The 18,990-nt window shown below is 41.4% G+C and overlaps 1 protein-coding gene across 4 annotated transcripts in view; it reads left to right on the top strand.

Moving 5' to 3' along the window:
• STAG1 (STAG1 cohesin complex component) overlaps window positions 1-18,990 on the top strand; it is a 168,337-nt gene that overhangs the window by 108,541 nt on the left and 40,806 nt on the right. For all 4 annotated transcript variants that reach the window (XM_085069985.1, XM_085069986.1, XM_085069982.1 and 1 more), the window contains 6 exons: window positions 1,039-1,162; window positions 6,834-6,932; window positions 11,673-11,752; window positions 13,514-13,621; window positions 15,842-15,956; window positions 18,143-18,260. In XM_085069985.1, the coding sequence (XP_084926111.1) occupies window positions 1,039-1,162; window positions 6,834-6,932; window positions 11,673-11,752; window positions 13,514-13,621; window positions 15,842-15,956; window positions 18,143-18,260 (644 nt within the window). The remainder of the gene's footprint in view (window positions 1-1,038; window positions 1,163-6,833; window positions 6,933-11,672; window positions 11,753-13,513; window positions 13,622-15,841; window positions 15,957-18,142; window positions 18,261-18,990) is intronic.

Genomic DNA, 18,990 nt, shown 5'->3' with positions numbered 1-18,990 from the left:
TTTATTACTTTTCCAAGAAGATTATTTAAAGAAAAATGCAAAACAAGGGTCTCAATTACAAGCAAGTTCAGTGTTTGCAAAGCATCAGACATTCCGTTCTTCTCTGCAGTGTCTCTTTGTGTTCCGCTTGTATTACAGCTGAAATTTGGAACTGTGAGGCATTGCCAGCTGGAGTGGCACAAGTGATTTTTCATGGTAACAGATGTCCCAGAGATGGAATTACTGAAGGGACAGATGGCCTCCATCCCTTTTCCTGTTGTTTCATTATTAGTAAATATGCCATGCTCCGTGTCAGGCAGGCAGGAAAGTGCCAATCAGATGGAAAATGTTTCTATCCTGGTCTCTTTAGGTGATTGCTCCAGACAGTTTCCTGCTGCCCCTCCTCACTAAGCAGCTGATAAGTCTGCCTGAGATACGTCTTTGCCTCTTCCATGACTTGCCACACCCAGAACGTAGGATAAAAGCAAGAAAACTCAAAGAAATCAATGCTGAAGTGCAAAATTCTCCTGGATTTTGTTGTAGGGGCTTTCACTGGGGGCATGAAATGAGATCTCTTTGTGTAGCAAATTCCATTGTGCACCTCTGGCAGGTGCCTTTGGCTAAACCAAATAACTTCTCCCACCTTGCAGTGGTTCTGCACCTTGAGCTGGTGACAGTCAGGGCTGCAAAGCAAAATAGTGATGCTGTTTCAGAAATGATTGTCCTGAGGAGGTTTGTAGCTTGGATTCATAATTCTGTTTGAATAGAGAGAGGTTAAAGGATGAAGTAATAGACTAAGAAGCAAATTAGGGTGAGAATTATTTTATGTAGAGGAAATACATCTGAATAAATAAATACTGAAATTATTAGATAGATCAGTGACTTCAAGGAGGTAGAGGAACAGAAAATCAGTGAGATGGCACTAAGAACAGTGACAGGCCTCACATAGTGAAGTTCTTGACAAGTAAAAGCAAAATACTACAGCTATGGCAATGGGAATGAGAAGTATAAGTGTCTATAACCTGGCTAATCCTTGTTATTTTCTTTTTCCCTTATTAGTGATGCTATTGCTGAGATTAGAGCTGTCTGTATTGAAGAAATTGGTGTCTGGATGAAAATGTACAGTGATGCCTTCCTGAATGATAGTTATTTAAAATATGTTGGTTGGACACTACATGACAGGGTGAGTACTGTGTATTCCCACACACAGCAGAGTACACTGGAGGTAGCTGCTGCTGCACTGCCCAGCACATATTTGGTGCATCATTCTTGCTTTGCCAAGAGATTGTTCTGTTTCCTCTTTTAATCACGTCCCTTCCAGCTATTTGCTTAAATTAGGAGGCAGTACTCCCATTCTGCTTGGTCCATGCGCTTTTCCTGTGTTCAGTCTCTGCCAAAGTATCTTGATAGGAATTCTTACATGGGGCTTTTCTTTTGATTACAAGAGAAAGAGAAGTCTCCTCAGAGCACCCCTGAGAGCCTCTGTGTCTGAAGCAGAATGGAAGTTAAGAGGAAAAGGAAGTCTCTGGGTCCTCAACAGACATCACTGCCTCCACAACCAGTGGAGTTCTCATCAATTCACTTTCCCTTCCTTGAAGAATCTTTTCAAGGTTCTCTTTAGCTTTTTCTTCAAAAATTTTTTGAAACACCAGATGGAAGCAAAAGAGGTGCTTGCCTGGCTCAGCGCAGTTCTTAGTGCTGATGATATCCAATCAGTTCTTGCAGCAAGAGGAGCCCATTCTGGGTGCTGATAGAGCAGCACTTCTCACTTTTTCTGGGGGATTTTGTACTCCTGGCAGGCAGCAGTGGGACTGGCTGTGCTCCCACTCCCACCAAAACCACTGGAATCACTTGTTTCGCTCTAAACTCTCTTGCTAACCCTGTCCAAGGAATACGAAGGAGACTTACCTGTGGTGTTGAAATGCTCATTAAATTCCAGCATCCTGATTCAGACTATTCTCCTTTTCTAGGAGCACTGCTGGAAAAAAAAATTAAGTCTGCAAGTTTGTTCTGATGACTTACATAATTGACAGTTAACAGCTAATTATTTAAAAATATTTTTTTCAATAACTTCAAACATCATCTTAATATTGAGGCTCTGACTCAGTCACTCTTGTGCTGAAGTCTGAAATACGAGTTATACAGATGTTGACTTTCGCCAATGGAAGAAGTCAGCTTCTGCTGCTGGTTCTTTTAGCTACAGCTGCCAGGGATCTGCATCTATCCTTCATTTGGATGAGCAGTTCACATGTTAAGAGTGCTCTGTGCTTTAGACTAGATATGGGATTTCTTTCCTCTCCAACCTGTATTTCTCAAACTTACTCTTTACAAATTTTCCCCCAACTTTTTCATTATGTATCATTGAACAAAACTTGATCAGGAGGAAGATCCTGCTTACTGCTTCAATCAGCCACAACCACTGTCTGCTCCAGAGCCACTGCAGTGTGTCTCAGTAAATGCTGGAATGGAGACACAAGACAGAGCTGCTGCTATCTGTCCTTTGTTGGTGACATTACTGTCCTTCACAAGCTGCCACGCTCCAGGAGGAGACACTGTTCAAGCTATCAAACCAGTGGGGAGGTCAGCTCAGGTTGGAGGATCAGGATTTTAGATGTGTGGGGAGCTTTGTTTTACTAGGACTTGTAATTTAAAATGAATTATCCCTGGAATAATTGCAGTGGATTTTTGAGAGGACATTCTAAACCTTGTAGAACATTTCCACAAAGCTGCACCTCCAGAATCTTGTGGGGTTGCACTTCACAGCTCTCAGCCCCCTCCCAGTGTCTTTGAAGTCCATTCATTTCCCACATTACTCCCTTTAACCATATGTGGAATCTTACACTCTCATCTGTCACATCTGGCAATTTCTCATGTCACGTCCACTGCTTTCTCTCATCCTCTTCAGTTAGTTGAACCTCAGGGCAGGGTCTGGTCATCTGCCTGCAGTACAACAGATATTTATGCCTCAGATTTTTTTTAAATTACCATGTTCTTTCATATCAGAAGTCTTTATATTTAAATAACAGTGTTAGGCTAAAAATGGGACCATTTGGACAAGACACAGCAGAATTCTATCAGACTGCTCTCGTACCTCTGCTTTGTAGTATTTTTTGTGGCAGGCCATAGAATTGCCTTGGAGTTCTAAGTCTTTAAATCACTAATGTGTTTAATGTCCCAGTCCACCTGATAGGTGGTGGGGTTTTATTGATGTAGTGGATGTGTCATCTACAGAGGGAGACAGACTGTAGGCAGAATGGGAAAGAATCTGAGGCAGGTGTGAAAGGATGAAAAGGGAGAGAATGGAGAGAAAGAGACATTTTGGGAGGCACAGAGAGCAGATGGAGTTGCAATAGGAAGAATATATTGGAAAAAGATGGAGTAAGAGCCAACTAAAAATGCAAACCCCCCCAGAAGCACAAGATTCCTTACAGCATGGTTTTCATTGGCAATGCCTGAAAAATTGCCAGCTGTTACCCAAGTTTCTTGATTTTGCTTTGCTTTGATCAGGAGACAGTTTTTGCTATGATTGGTATTTTATAAATGAAGACTGGGGAAATAGCCATAAACTATTCCCATTTCACATAAACAGAAGTCACCCCAAAATTATTAACTCCTCTGGAAGTTGCAGCTGTAAAAAGGAAACAACAGTGCAGGAGATTCCTGAGCACTTTCATATTCTACTTCAGAAGACATACTAATTAAACCACAAGAAAAACAGTTCTTACACTTCTTTGTAGTAGCTCCAGTGTAGTCTTTCAGAGATAAGATACAGACGTTTAGTTCTCTAATTTGGAAAATCCTTATATTTTGTATGTTAATCCTGTCTCCCAGATTTCAGACAAATGTCTGCAGGGTTTTTTGTTTTTTATACATCCTCGCTTGAATGTGGCTTTCAATTTTTGCCTTTCTCTCCTTTAAAGTGTCTTTTTCATTCCTGTGTATCTGGGAGCATAAATTAAAAGTGTTTAAGATACGATATAATTGCATTTTAAAAGCCCTTTTGAAAAGCAAAGTGTTAAATTAGACTGTTCAGCCTAAATTTTCATCTACTTCATTGATCCATGGAACTCTTTTTGAAACCTGGACAATCATGGTTCTTAAAACCAGTTCCTAACACATACGGAAATGCTTTTTCCTTCTTTGCATTCCTCTTACTTTGCTTATTGTCTATTTCTGTGGAAACGATGAACCCAGGGTCCTCTGGAACAGATGTTCATCTTGTGCTTGACTTCCTAATTATTAATCAGTTAAGCAAGTTCATCTCTTAGTTTTTTAAGTCTCTTCCTGTTTGCAGATTTTATGTTGGCGTACATTTCTTAGGAATCATCCTAACCTGAGCATTCCCACCCAATTAATTCCTTGCTAGGCGGTGTTTGGGGTGTTCAGAGCTCCTGTGAGCTGGATGATTCTCACAGTTACCAAGAGACATCTCAAGTGTGGCATGTTGAGGGTCTGTGGCACATTGCTGCTCCTCCAGTCTGGACTGGAGTGCATCCACACACCCCTTCACCCTGCCCTTCTTTTCTTCCTGTCCAGCTCTTTGCTCTTTAGGCTTCCCAGAGCGTTCCTGCCACTAATCTCCACTGACTTTATTTTAAAACCTTCTTACCAGGATTAGCAAGCTGATGTGCACAGGCTCTTCCCTCTCCAAAGAGGTGAATTCCATCCTTGACCAACAGTTTAAAAAACAGACTCTCAGAGAGTTCTCTTTCCATCATTCTTCTGCTGGAGGGGCAGTTATTTCCAGGATTGCCTCCATGCCTCCTGGTCCCACTCCCAGCCAGAAGGACCAGGTGGAGCAAAACCTTTCTCTCTCTCTTCCTCCCCTGCTTCTGCAGTCCATTCTCCTTGGATCTGGTCCAGGACACTTTGGTTAGGGCCTGGCTGTAGTCTCCTGTAAGGGCGTGCAAGGAGCTGTGCTCGGGGTGTGGTTCCTGCCTGCCTGGCTCCGTTTCTGGCTTAAGCCTTACAGACAGCCCAGTACAGGGCCTGGACTGAACTCTGGAATCATTGATCCATGGAGTTTGGGGAAGTCCCCAAGGGCTTTGGGCTCCATGGGCAAGTCTGAGCCTGTTCTGCACAGATCTGGGGTCCTGTTGTGGGTGAGTTTTGCATTTGGCTGTCAGCTCACAGGTGGGACAGGCCCCAGTGCAGCTGGAACTAAAGCTGCTGTCTCACTGTGCCTTGCAGTGTTCATCCAGGCCAGAACTAAGCTGGGCCTGATCCTCTGGGGCTCAGGAAGCTGAGGCCATCAGAGGCTCATGTCCTCTGAGCGGTGATGATGGCTTCAGGCATGCTGGTCATTATGAGCACCACACAACAGAGCAGACAACATTTCTGGTACTGTGACACAAGTGCTGTTCAAAAAGAATGGCAAGCAGCATTTCTCTGGGCTTTTTTAGCAGTTGATCACATCCATGGAATTTTTCTTCAAGAAAGTTCTATTCTGTACCTTGAGAGATCTTACGGTAGATCTCTTAAAACAGCTTACATCTCCTTGACTTTCACTCTGCAGTCGTAGTGAAAATGATCCCTAGATTAGAGCATGAGTGCCCAGAGATTCCTCATGGATATATAGTGAGGTGATTTTTTAGGAACAGCTGTTCTTCGTGAAAGTTCTGAAAATCCAACTTCTGTGCTGCTTTTGTCTTCTATTTCAATTTTTGAAATAGGTGTGAAGGAGGAAAGAAACTTAAAAAGCAGGATTTATATCTTCTGGTTTTATGTCAGTCTGTGAATGTTCTTTCAGTTTTTAGTGTGAGGACTTTTTAAATGCAGACTGGATTCTGGAATAGACAGATTCAGAAATGAAGCCCTTTGGCTAAGGAGTTTTATTTATGAAGTTCAATAGTTCATTTTGGTTCTTGAGCAGTTTAAGGCCCTTTCACTTTCATAAAAGTAAATTCCCACTGCAGTGAACTCTACAGATTATATTTGAGTAGATTTGTGTTTATAACATTTTTGTTATCCACAAGTATTTTTCAGCAAGAATCCATGGTTTGCCAAGATAGTGCAGTGGAGTTGTCCACCTGCAGCACAGGGGCTCCAGTCCCTTTCTTCCTCAGCAGTGTTCCTGTAGGACCAGACCTTAGTCCATAGGCACCCATGACACCCACATTTCCTGCCTGCAGCAGCCCAAAGCAATCCCCAGTTGGAGAGCAGTTGGGAATGAGCTGCTGCCACCAGCACAGCTCAGACATGGGGACACAAGCCACCCTTCTTCCCAAGGGCTCCTCAGGCTGTGGCTCGGATGTGTTGTTCCTGTGGCAGCAGCCTGCTCCCCACTGGAGGGTCACCCCAGCCTTTTGCATCGTTTTGCAGCCTGTGCTGTCCTATTGTGAGAGATGCAGTGTAGAACATTTTGGGATAACAAATGCAGTGTATATTCCCTGTGACCCTGCCCTCGGAGCTGATGGAGCTGCTGAGCCCATGCCCAGTCATTTGGAGCCCTTGTGCACTGGGTGTGAACACGCGCTATCAGTCCTGAGGTGCCTGGGGGCTCTTCTCTGAAGATAAGCAGCCACACTGCCTGCACCAACAATCTGGAGATCCTGCATCTATAGTTTGGATTTACTTGCTACATTCTTTATCTTTGTGTGGAGTTACTTGAAAGGGAAGCACTATGTAAGTGATGGCACATCCAATTCTTTCCATATGCAAATAGGGAGAAAAATTAACATTGTAGGTGACTGCATGTGGGTTTTGGTTTTTAGCTGAATTGTAAATTGGCCTTGGTCACTCATTTGCATTAAATTTTAAATGTACATTAAGCAAATTACAGTATTGTGCTCTTTAATATTCACGTGCTTTTGGTTAAAGTATTCTGTCAGCTAATCTTGGTGTGTTTTATTTAGCAAGGTGAAGTGAGGTTGAAGTGTTTGAAAGCTCTTCAGAGTCTGTATACCAACAGAGAGTTGTTTCCCAAACTGGAGCTGTTCACTAATAGATTCAAGGTAAGAGGAAATACAGTTTTTGGAAGGAGGACAGAAAGTAGAAGTATCGTCATCCTGTTGTGGTCTTTGAGTCGCGTCTATTAAAAATGAACTCGTTTGTGACAAGACATGTAACTGCACTACTAAAACTGTTACTGAGTGCTGAGATGAAAACAAATCCATTTCACAGGGTTTATCTTGGGAAGATTTGTCAGACTTAACCAAGACTATTATTTGGCTGTATGTGTTGATAGCTTATATATTGTCATTATTCAATCTGCCTGTACTTATTTAATTTCAGGTTGACTGAATTTTAAGGATGTGTACAATATAAAATCTATCTGAAAGTATCAGCCTATAACAAAAGTTTGTTTGTTACACAGCTTTTTTTAGCTCAGTATGTGCCTGTGTGTGTAGGGAGAGTCACCTGGATGTGCCTCACTGTCCCATACACAGTGAACTGGCCTTGCTGCAGAGCAGGAGTTCACACTGTGCTTCTAAACCCCCTGAGTCTGATTGTCCCTGCAGGACAGAATTGCTGGGGGAATATTTCATGGAGTTTTCATTAGCACAAACTTTTTGCCTAATGTCTGGATAAGAATGTGGCTGTTAATTGACTTTGTGGTCTGACTCCTTTATTTTACACATGAACTGTCTGCAGAGGTGGGTGTGGGAACACTGTCCCTGCTCCTGTTTGGCTGCCTGCTGAGGAGAGTGTTCACCACATCAGCTGCTGCCTCTCCCTGTGGCTTTTGTCTTCTGCAGAACACACAACTGTGGTAAAGGCTATCCCCAAGGAAAAACTCATTTATTTCATTCTAATCTTTATTAGAATGCTGATGAAAAAATTGTTTAGAAAAGAAGCAGAGCTGACTGATTTATTTTAACTTAAATCATTATTATGATGCTGATGAAAAATTCTGTTGAGAAAAGCGGAGATTTAAATATTTATAAATACTGTGCACAAGACTTAAACTTCTCCCTGTAGATTTTATGCCGCTTTGCTGGTTTTGTCTGCCATTCCATTATTAACTCTTCCAGTTTGACCTAGAAAGCACAAAATATAAAAAATTTGTCATATTTTCCCTGTATGTCAACAATTTAGAAAAACATGATGATCAGCCTTTTACCACATTCACTTGAGATGTGGAAAAAAGATGCTTAACCTGCAGTAGAGCCTAGATATTAAGGAAGGCTTTTTGTCCAAAATGATAATTATATAATAGAGCAGCCTCTTTATTAACAATTTCCTTCATTTAAGATAACAGTTTTAAAGGGCAGATTAACTAAATATCTGTCAGGAATGAACTAAGTATAGTTCACTAAAGTAGGAGATAAAACTGGATCATTTTGTGAGACCCCACTTAAGAGCCTGTATTCTTCTAGTTTTATAAAACCTGTTTATGGGACTGTTGCAGTACAGACAAAATTTCCTCTCAAAGGAGAGAACCTGGCAAACAGGTTCACACCTCATACTGCTTCTCCAATGCCTTCGTAAGTCTGGTTCACTTTATCATCTCAGGACAACCAGAAAAATGGACCCTCCAACTCTGCTGCTCTGCAATTCTTTTCCTGCTCTCTTTGTGCAGACTTAGATTTGTTTATATTTGCTACTTCTGTAATTCCATTTACTTTTAAATAGACCACAAAAGCTCTTGTGGGCCCTTATATCTACTTCTCTTTACTAGAAAATGTGCAGAATGCTTCTTGTCAGGTTCCCATAATTTGTAAGGGAAAGGACTGCTTTGAGGCTGAACCTGTCCTATCCACCAGCAAAACTTTGCAGGACAATTGGAGACACTTTGAGCAACAGTTACTCAGTAATGTACTCCAGAAAACTACAGGGGCATGAGACCTCTAAATACAGCCTGCTTTTCCCAGTACAGACAATCCTCTTAATGGAAGTGAGGTTACGTCTGTGCATTGCTTCTTGGCTTGGGATGGCACGAGGTATTTCCATTTCTGTCAGAAAGGTTCAGAGGGAAGGGAAGGAGCCCTCTTAGAAATTCATCTTTCTAGTGTCCCATTAAAGCTGGTTTTACTACAGAAATCTGTATCCTTATGAAACAAATGACAGGAAGAGTGAGCTCAAAGTCTCTGTGAGGCTAGAGGACAGATTTATTTAACATAATGATTTATCAGTTTCAGTTTCCAGCCACATCAAGAGAACAAAGAGCTGGCATGGCCCAAATGCCTGCATTTGGATTTACAGCTGTGCTGTCAGGGATGTGGCCTTTGGCACCAGGGTGGAGCGAAGTTCCAAATTAATGCTTTTTGAATCTCTGATACATGAACTAAATGTCTTGCCATCACAGACTCTACCACCACTTCTTTGAAAAATTATTGACCTAAATGCCATTTTCAGTTCCATGGCTGCTTATTTATACTTCTTCATCAGAATTTAATTGACCTGCACAGTTCAGCTGGTGTTCAGTTCAATCCATTCAAACTGTCAAGAGAAATGTCTCTAGAGGTCTTTCAGCTGTTTAAAGAACACATTAATTTGATCCAGAGTGCCTTGTGCTGGGGTGTTAATATTTCACCACCTTCCAGAGAGCTGTGACAAGGATCTGATCTGTCCCTTTTTCAAAGAAAAAATGCCTATTCTTTCCAGCATTTGTGTCTTAAGAGTAGGTGATATGCTGGAAAAAAAGCTTAGTCCATAAAAACATAAATTTGTCCATCAGAGAGAAGACTTGTTTTCCATCAAGAAGTCCAAGAAGTCCTGTCTGATACAGACATTACATGACCTCATATGGAAAAGCTGTGAATTAACTCCTCTGCAGTCAGTTCTCATACCTGACCCTGTGCTGTCTCCACAGCCTGGGAGCAGAAGGAGAGATTGGCTCTTCAGTCTGCCTTGTTCACAAGCCTAATACGGAATGGAAAACTGATCTTCAGAGACACTGAAAATTACTATTTCAAGTTAAAAATACAGGCCTGTGCCCTGTTCTGCTGCTGTACAATGGTACAGGGAATCTCTGTGAAGGCAGATGGAGCAGCTGGGGGTTGGAACTTCCTCAGCCACAGAAGTTACACCTTCAGAGGCATTGGGTGTGCAGGTCTTGCCAGGAAGGCTCTTGGGGCCTGGCTGGCAGCTGCCACCACACAGAGGTGCTGCCACCAAGGCAGAAAATGACACATCCACACTGTTATTTTAAACCTGATATTTCTGGGAAAAATTGAGACAGCGGTCTTTTTGGATCAGAAAACATTCTCGTGTCAGTTGGTTTCAGAGTCCCAAAGGACTCCAGATTCAGAGGGTACCTCCTGTTCTGCAGGCAGGAGGGGGGATCCTCTCCCTTCCAGGCTTTTTTCAGAGATGCAGAAGGAGTTTTGCACCTGTGTGCTCAGTCCTTCATGTGCAGCTAGTTCCGTTCCTGTGGTATCCTCGGGTGTAAGATGCACTTGGAGGCAATGCATGAAATTTCACTGAGACATTTCAGATCACTATCTCTGGCTGTTCTTTCTCTTGGTGGTGTTGTTGCTGTTCCTTGGTCAGGGCCCTAGGAAAAGTTGACAGCAATTCTTTTGTCTTGTTCGTAACTGAGTGTCCTATTTGGAAAGTTATTTTATTGGGTCTCTCCATGGACTCCTTGCAGTCTTCAAAACTGTTTAGATCTACAGGAAATGTGTCAAATTCCCCAGGAACTTAACAGTGATTGATTGATTGATTGATAGAGGCTCATTCAGTCACAGTGACAAAAGGTGTCTCTGCAGACTTGGGTTTGTTGGGAGGTAACACCTGAGACAGCCACGATGCATTCTTTAACTAGTGATCCCAAATTTCTGTATTGAAATAAACATCAGTTGCTTGATATTCCCCTTCAGCCTTTAAATGCCTGGAATAGGAGGCAAAAGAGGTGAAAACCTTTATTTTGTCCTGGTTTGTTCTGGTGATTTTCACTGATGTTGCCTTACACTTCGCTTGTTTCTTCTCCAGTGCCTGATTTTTATTTTTTCATACCCCAAAATGTCACAGAGTACCTAGTCCCTTCTGAAGCATGTTAAGCCAGAGAAATCAAGTTTTGTTTTCAGATGGCCCAATTTCTTTTCAGTAACTTGATCAGTCAAGCAAAGAGCTCTGAGACATATTGCATTTTTATGGCTGGATGGAAATTCTCCCTGCATGGGAAGGACAGCATACACCAATCACAGCCATTTTTGCCTGTAAGGAAACTGAACCTAAGGAGAAAGAAACCTTTAAAAGACTTCTCATAACTACAGGGTCCTTAGAAGTTGCCAAATCATTAGATTTGACAGGAAAATGCTGTGCTTGTCTCTACTAGAAAGAGTATCACAAAACACAAAGTCAAACCATGCATGAATTTAGGTGTGATTTTTCTTCACAGTATTTCCATATATGCAGCATTCCTTGCTCTGAAATTATTTTGTTTCAGGGGAATGAAGTGGGACAGTTTTTCTGCTGATGTCCAACCCAAGTACATGACTTTTCAGGAAAGACCTGTTAAATTAACCCAGCCCAGAACAGTGGTGTAACTGTCAAGTCTCCTCCCTCCCTTCCTGGCAAACACACAGGGATAAGGACTGCTGCAGCACTTGTTTCCACTGTTCCACTGTGCATATGGCACACAGCTAAGGGCTACATTGAAAAGTTGGGTAGTATTGAGGGTCTCTCATTGGCAGTGTGCAGTTAAAACATCTTTCCCCCAAGGGTATTTATTTCATAATCTCTAGAATTTTCCATCTGCTGGCTGTGCTGTGTCTCTGCCCTGTGCCTGACCTGGAGTTCCCTTGCAGGACCGCATTGTGTCCATGACCCTGGACAAGGAGTACGATGTCGCTGTGGAAGCCATTCGATTAGTCACGCTCATCCTCCAGTGAGTGCTGCTCCAAACCCCTGGATTCCCTTGGAAAATGGCCTAAGCCAGTAACATTGGAGTGATTGATGACTTTGCTTGTGTATTGAAGTGAATGTGTTACTTTACACTGAGTGTGAAGTTGAACTGACCACATAGTAATATGGACATGAAGCTAAAATATTTCACTTCATGGAAATATAGGAGGCAAAGCATAAAAAATGTGTGGGTATTTTGGAGCCATTAGTGCATCCATTGTGTGGCAGAATGCCAAAGGGCATTTCTACCTTTTGCCAAGGGCAGAACTGCTGTCCTCCCAAACCAAGTGTCTGTGGGTTATGCTTGCTAGAATAACTCCAGCAGTAACTGAGTGAAGGTCCAGTGCTAGGAGAGTTGATTGGTTTCCTGACAGCTGAAAAGAGCAGGTGGGACACCTGCTTCCAGGATTCTCCATGTAGGGATGCAATGGGTCCCCTGAGGTAAGGATCACCTCAGAAATCTTCCCATGTGCTCATGTGGAACCAGCCTGTCCCCAGCAGCCTCATGAGTGTGCACCTGGAGGGGCACTGCTAGGCTTCTGTGATATATTTATTAAAAACTGTACTACAGAAAATTTGGTTTACAAGCAGATGCATAGAATTTTTGCTTCATAACTTATATCCAGTGGCTCTGCTCTGAAGAATGTTTTTGGACACGCAGAATTTGGGTGAAAGATTGCAATAACCTTTCCTTAGTAAAGAAGTCTTGACTTCAGCTTTTTATTTATGGGTCATTCTGTTTTAAAGAGATTAGCCTTGTAATATTAGGAAGAAATGAAACCTTGCATCTACTGTTACATTTTTAAAGTAAATATAACAAATATGATCAGAAATGACATGTAGAGCACACCTATTCCCTGCATTATTAGCAATGTTTGGGAACACAATGGGATTTAAGGTCAAAAATTACCCAGTGCACCTTTTTTTGTCCATTCCTGCTTTCTCTCTGGTTGCATGTTGAAAGTACAGCTAGATGCATTTAGCACCAGAAGAGTCTGGGTCACCTTGAAGAGCACAGGGCAATGATCTGGTAGGTAGGAACTCCAAAAAGGTGTCTGGAGCAATTCTGATGGGGAATGACCAATTAAAATTATGTCTGGTAGGAAGCCAAATGTAGAGTCCTGATACACAAATGGTTTTGATGGATGCCAACTAAACAGAGGTGGAGGTAACATCCTGATTGTGACAGTGCTGATATTTTTATATCATTTTTATAATATTCTGGGACAGGCTGCTGGGAAGGTGGCACCCCTTCCCTGGAAGTGTTCAAAAGTGGGTGTAGCACTCTGGGACATGGATTAGTGGTGAACACAGAGGTGCTGGGTTAATGGTTGGACTCGATGAGGATGGAGGTCTTTCCCAGCCTAAAGGATTCTGTGATTCCAGCGTTTTAGTTTAATGATGTTTGATGAATGTTTGGCATCTTGCAGTATGTGCATTGCAATGCAATATGGGCTAAGGGATAAGCAGGGAAGTGTTTGTAAGCAGTGATTCTGATATTTTCATAATACTACTTTATATTGATACAACTGGGAGAAGAAAATCAGAGAAACTTACAGTCTTACAGGCCCTTTGAATACCCCTGTATTTTGAAGTTGAACCAAAGACCCTTGAAGTCCATGTCCAACCATTTAGGATTTTGCAGGAAGTGAACCAACCTTGTGGTTGAGTTGTGAGCAGTGGGAGTTGAGGGGATGGAAATGAAAGCTGTGCTGTAGCTCAGGTGTTACTGTGACTCTTTCAGTGGGAGCGAGGAGGCTCTGTCCAATGAAGACTGTGAGAATGTTTATCACCTGGTGTACTCTGCACACCGGCCTGTGGCAGTAGCAGCTGGGGAATTCCTCCACAAAAAGTAAGTCATCAGTTGCCCTGGAATAAGACCAGATTTGTGAATATAACATCAAAAATCAAAGAAGCAATAGAGTTAAATATCCCTATTTAGCAAACCAGGTATTTAATTTAAACCAGAGACTTTGTTCTCTTGTTTGAAGTCAAGACCTGAGGGCTTGAAGAAACTGAATGTACATTTTTCTTGCTCTACAATTCAGATAACTTTTCTTGATTCCTCGAGGGTTAAATATACAAGCACTGCATAAACTTCAAAGGTTGGTTTAAGTCCTGCATCACTTGTTGAATTCCTGGTGTGATAAGATTGGGCCTGTAGTCTGTAGACATAATTTCTAGTGAGTTTTAAGCCAGTTTATTTCAACATTGTGAACTTGAGAGGTTTTTATGTAGCAATAATTACAAAATTTGTTTCTAAACTCACTGCCTTCCCCTGAAAATACACTATGCTACGGTTACATGTCTCATGTTCCCACTGTGCCAAAAGACATGAGCCAGCTTTTCCATGGATGTGTCACACCACATCAGTAACTGTGACCAGGACATTGCCACATAATACAAGTTAACCTTTTTATTGTTTGCCATTAAAAATCTTCCCGGAGGAATTTGATTTTTTTCCCTCATGGGTTGTGACATTAGAGTTCTTAGATATAGATATAGATATAGATATATCTATAGTATTTATATCAGAACCCAGGTTATCTAATTTTTCATACCAAGATACAGGTAGAAAAAAGTACACAAAAGCATCTGTTTTCCTTTGCCAGTGTCTATGGTTTATTACAGATTTAGAAGTCCTCATTGTAATTGTAAGCTTTCGTTGATGGATTTTTGGAATTCCAGCTTTGTGATCAAGCATTATCTGTTTCAAGGAATATTTTTGTAGATTTTCATGACCTACAAGACATTTTATTAATTACAGGAAAGGGTTAGGTTATTTTTTAAAATATATACTAAAATTCCTTTATTAATCAAGGAAATGTGACAAAATAATTTTGAAAATGCCTCAAGGGTAAATAAGGACATATCTGCACCTCAGTGCACTTAGGATAGAGACAAAACTTCATTTTGACTACCCTAACAAGATACTACGCTGTGTTCTGTAAATGTGCCTCAAAGTGAACAGCATGGAGACAAGATGGTCGCATTCTTAACTAATTTTGTCTTGGTTTCTGCAAAGAAAATCTCCAGTTAAATAAGTTAGAATCTATTTGAGGCACTTGAGGTATGAGTTATCTCACCTAATTTAATACATTTCACTATCACTTTCTCTGTGTAAGATAATCATTAGACTTGCTCTCTGTGCAAGGAAAGCAAAGGAAACCAAATAGTACACAGAATATAAAGGATCACCAAGTACAGAGGCTCAATGGCTCACCCCTGAGGTGCAGGTTGTAAGGTATCTTAGCACCTGCAGAGGTGCTCATTGCTTATCTGTTGAGATAAGCAGGGGGGACGAGGTGATGATTTTAACTAAAATACAACATTTGTGTGTAACTCGTCCTTCTCTTCAGTGAATTACAGCAGTGAAATCAGATTTCTGTGTTTCCTGTGTTAATTTGCTTTGTGGTTTCACTGTAAAAGCCAGGAACAGCTTTCAAACTTCTCAAATTAAACTGTCATTGGTGTAACTGTAATATTGGCACATCTGAGGTCTCTTCAAGCAGGAAAATTTGAGTGTTGAGAGGAGTTTGGGATCGGCCATGCATCAGGGAACTCAGTGCAGAGTGTGTCATTTACCTGTAAAACCCCAAATAATGGCTAGGAGCTGGTTTTATCCTTGATGCTGCTCCTGGTACTTGAGGTTGGCTGTTTCGATGGATGTCAGTACTATGTCCCAGCCAGCGTAACACAACCTTAGCTCTTGGAGCACTTAGCTCTTGGTGCAGTAAGTGCTGCCACCACTGTAAGACTGGGTAAGTTATAAATGCAAAACTGTACAAGTGATGCAAATAATTAAAAATGTGCAAAACGTTCAATGTAAGCAGGTTTTGGAGAGCTTTTTCCTGTGTGAAATTATTCCAGCCTTGTAAACTCAAAGACTCTGAAGATAAATTCATCTCTTCAGACAGGCAGAGGTTGCGCCCTCTTTCCCTAGAAAGAGATAGCTTGAGATTCTTGCACTGTCTTATGAACAAATTTACTGTATCAAGAATGAATGCTCATCATAGTATTGCGGAAATGAGATGCGTTGTGATAGCCATGAGCTCCTTCTGCTTATTTTCAGGCTGTTCAGCAGACATGATCCCCAAGCTGAAGAGGCTCTAGCAAAGAGGAGGGGGCGAAATAGCCCAAATGGAAACCTTATTAGAATGTTGGTTCTCTTCTTTCTTGAAAGTGAGGTAAAGAAGTAATTTTTAACCTTTAAATGTTTAATAAAACCTGGAACTTAAGTAGTGATTTATCAACATACAGTAATAAATTTTCTTTCTTTTCAGGTGTTTTTTTTCATATTTTCAGAAATACTGTAAGCCCTTTTCCCTGTCCCTCCATTTCCTTGTCCATTAGGCAAATTGATCTGAAAATCTTCATGGTTGATTTAACTCATGCATGTCCCCAGTGTACTCATGCTGCTTTGCTGGTGCTGTGGTGGCTGCCACAGTGCATTGCTGCACAGAAATGTGAATGGTTCTTTTCTTACATAACCATGCAAGGAGAATACCTCTGGAGTTACTCTTTGTGGAGTAAAATAATTTGAACCAGGAAGGAACAAAAATTTTATAACATCTCCAATTCTGATTAGAATCATAGATGAACTCAGAGTGGAAGGGACCTGCGGGTCCCCATGCTCAGAGCAGAGTCAGCTGTGAGATGATGAGATGATGAGATGATGAGATGAGATGAGATGAGATGAGATGAGATGAGATGAGATGAGATGAGATTTATGCAGGTGCATCATGGAAACATTGGAGGATGAGGACAGCAAGCACGGATGTGGTGACATGAAGTGTTTGATGAACACATCCGGGATGGGATTGTGCCCATGGTTTATTGAGACAGTATCTGTGGGAAGCTGTATGGTAGATGTACTGCAGTAATTCAGGTGGAGATGGCAGTGGAGGGAGGAAAACTTGAGAAGATACTGTCAGGTACAGGTGTTCTAAAGATAGAGGGGGAAGGTTCAAAATTATACATTTGATTTGGTAATAAATAGACTGAAAGAAAGGAATGACGAATGTTTCTCTAGAGAAGGGAGGGTAGTATATTTTGGGTAAAAAGCAAAAGGAAGGGTATTACAATTGGTTATTTTAACTGTTATGAAGCCTTGAACAAGAGACTTGACTGTGAGAATGAAAAGAAACACTTAGAGTTGCTGAGAAGGAAGGACAAAATTTCAGTACAGTGTTCTTGTTTTTCAGAAACACCTCGTAAACCTGTAAGTTAAGTCTGGATGAAGTGTCACTACTTGTGTGAGCCTTCAGTCTGCGACCTGAATGGATTTTTAGTTCCAGCTGCTTTAAAGCTTAGATTTTAACAGAGCATTGTGTTTTACGTTGAAAACACCTTAGATGTGGGTGTGTGTGATTGGAGTTACCCAGCACTGAGCTTGTCTGTCCTTCTGAGGAGAAAAGAAACTCTGGTCCACTCCCAAAGCCAAGATCAGCGAAATGTCACCCATGCTGCTCCCTGAGGTCCCTTCTCTCTCAGGGCCTGTTTTTGCTATTGTTGTTTTTGAAAGAGTTGTTATGAGCCAAGTAGACCATCCTGACTCCAGTTTTAGTACAGAGTTAGAGAATTGAGAGTTTCCATGTGCGTAGGACGAGTTAACACTGCAGCCTGGGGTGCATTCAGGGGAGGGAGCCTTGCCCAGCAGCAGTAACTCTGTGGCGTTTTGCCCAAAGCTGTCAGAAGCAGAGGAGGAAAATGTACTGACACCTCCTTCCCTGAACTTGGAGATGTCTTCCAGCTAAGGAATGAGTCCTGTGTCTGGCAAGCACAGACCGCATGTTGTGCTTGGTACTTGTTTGTAGTGGTTAAAGATAAGTGTAGAAAACAGTGGAAGCCTATGGAATATTTTTCTCACTTTACATCAGTTGTGTTAATTCACATAAAAACATTTTTTACAGTTAAAGTTAGTGTTAAATATACCCCCTGAAATCACCAGGGTTTCTGCTCCTTTTTTCTGAGCACTTATCAGCACATATGAAAACCAAATACTTGTTCAAAACAAATACATTACAACTCTCATGTCTCACCATCTCTCCTTTGTGTAATGCAGTGAGAAGGTGAGGAAAGATAAGTTTACAACTTCTGGGTCAAAACTCTGGCAAAGATTTTTCACAAACAAATAGCTTTGTGGAGAAGAAGCTCAGCTTGGGTTTATTCAATTTTCTGTTAAAACATAACCCCATTGCACTTGTATCATTCAGCTGGGAGAAGATCTTCAGAGTTCGTTTCAAACTGAATTTTCTTTCCAACTAACATAACATACATGCCCAGGACACTCTCTGTGGCCACATGATTGTGAAAGTTGAGGAACTAGTGCTTATACCAAGTGCTGTACTGATGATTGCTTTGGATTTTCTAGTTGCATGAACATGCAGCCTATTTGGTGGACAGCTTGTGGGAGAGCTCTCAAGAACTGCTGAAAGACTGGGAATGTATGACAGAATTGCTTTTGGAGGAGCCAGTCCAAGGAGAAGAAGGTATTGGTTTAACCTCTCTGCTTCCTTGATATTGTACAGTATTGTTAATTATTCCTTTAATACATCTGGCACCCGCAGTAAAACATGTTTTTATGTTGTGGTTTGTTTGGGAAGCATATTGAAGATCATTTTGGGTTAATCCATTTTTAATGCACTTTCCTTCAAAAGTAGCAGTTTGTAGTCTGTTTTTCGTCTTGTACTCTGGAGGGGTTTTTTGTCAGGTCTGCTGTACTGTGGTTCCCTAATATTAAGGACTAAGACTTCATTTTGTCTGAATGTTTAAATAACTATTCCAATAAATTAAATAGCTAATACAGTTTTGAATAAACAAGCACTTCAGGTGATGCTAGTTAAATACGGGGCTTTTCCAGGCAATGTGAACACATAAAGAATTCTCAAGAGGAAAAAAAAAGAAAGGGGGATTCTTTCACCATTAGTTTCACATCTCCTTTTGCTAATGATAGCACAAAATAACCAGGGAGGCTGGAGGCAAAAGGCCCCTGAGGGTAATGAGTGCCATTCAAGATCCTTTATAATCCTTCAGGATTGTCCTGCATCAGGGACCTTCACAGGGCTTGGGTGGTTGAAAAATCAATGTTCCCAGCAAGGTGTGCTCACCATGTCCATCTTTCAAATGCTGACCTTTTGGTATACACCTGCTGCAGTGGGGGTATTTATAGGGTAATTTCCTTAGGAAATTAGGCACTTTGGTTCCTTGTTTCTGCTTAGC

Source organism: Lichenostomus cassidix, chromosome 9, assembly GCF_008360975.1.
Source record: "Lichenostomus cassidix isolate B80296 chromosome 9, HeHo_3.0, whole genome shotgun sequence".
Classification (NCBI taxonomy): domain Eukaryota; kingdom Metazoa; phylum Chordata; class Aves; order Passeriformes; family Meliphagidae; genus Lichenostomus; species Lichenostomus cassidix.
Note: the sequence above shows the minus strand (reverse complement) of the source record. Positions and strands in the feature narration are given on the sequence as shown.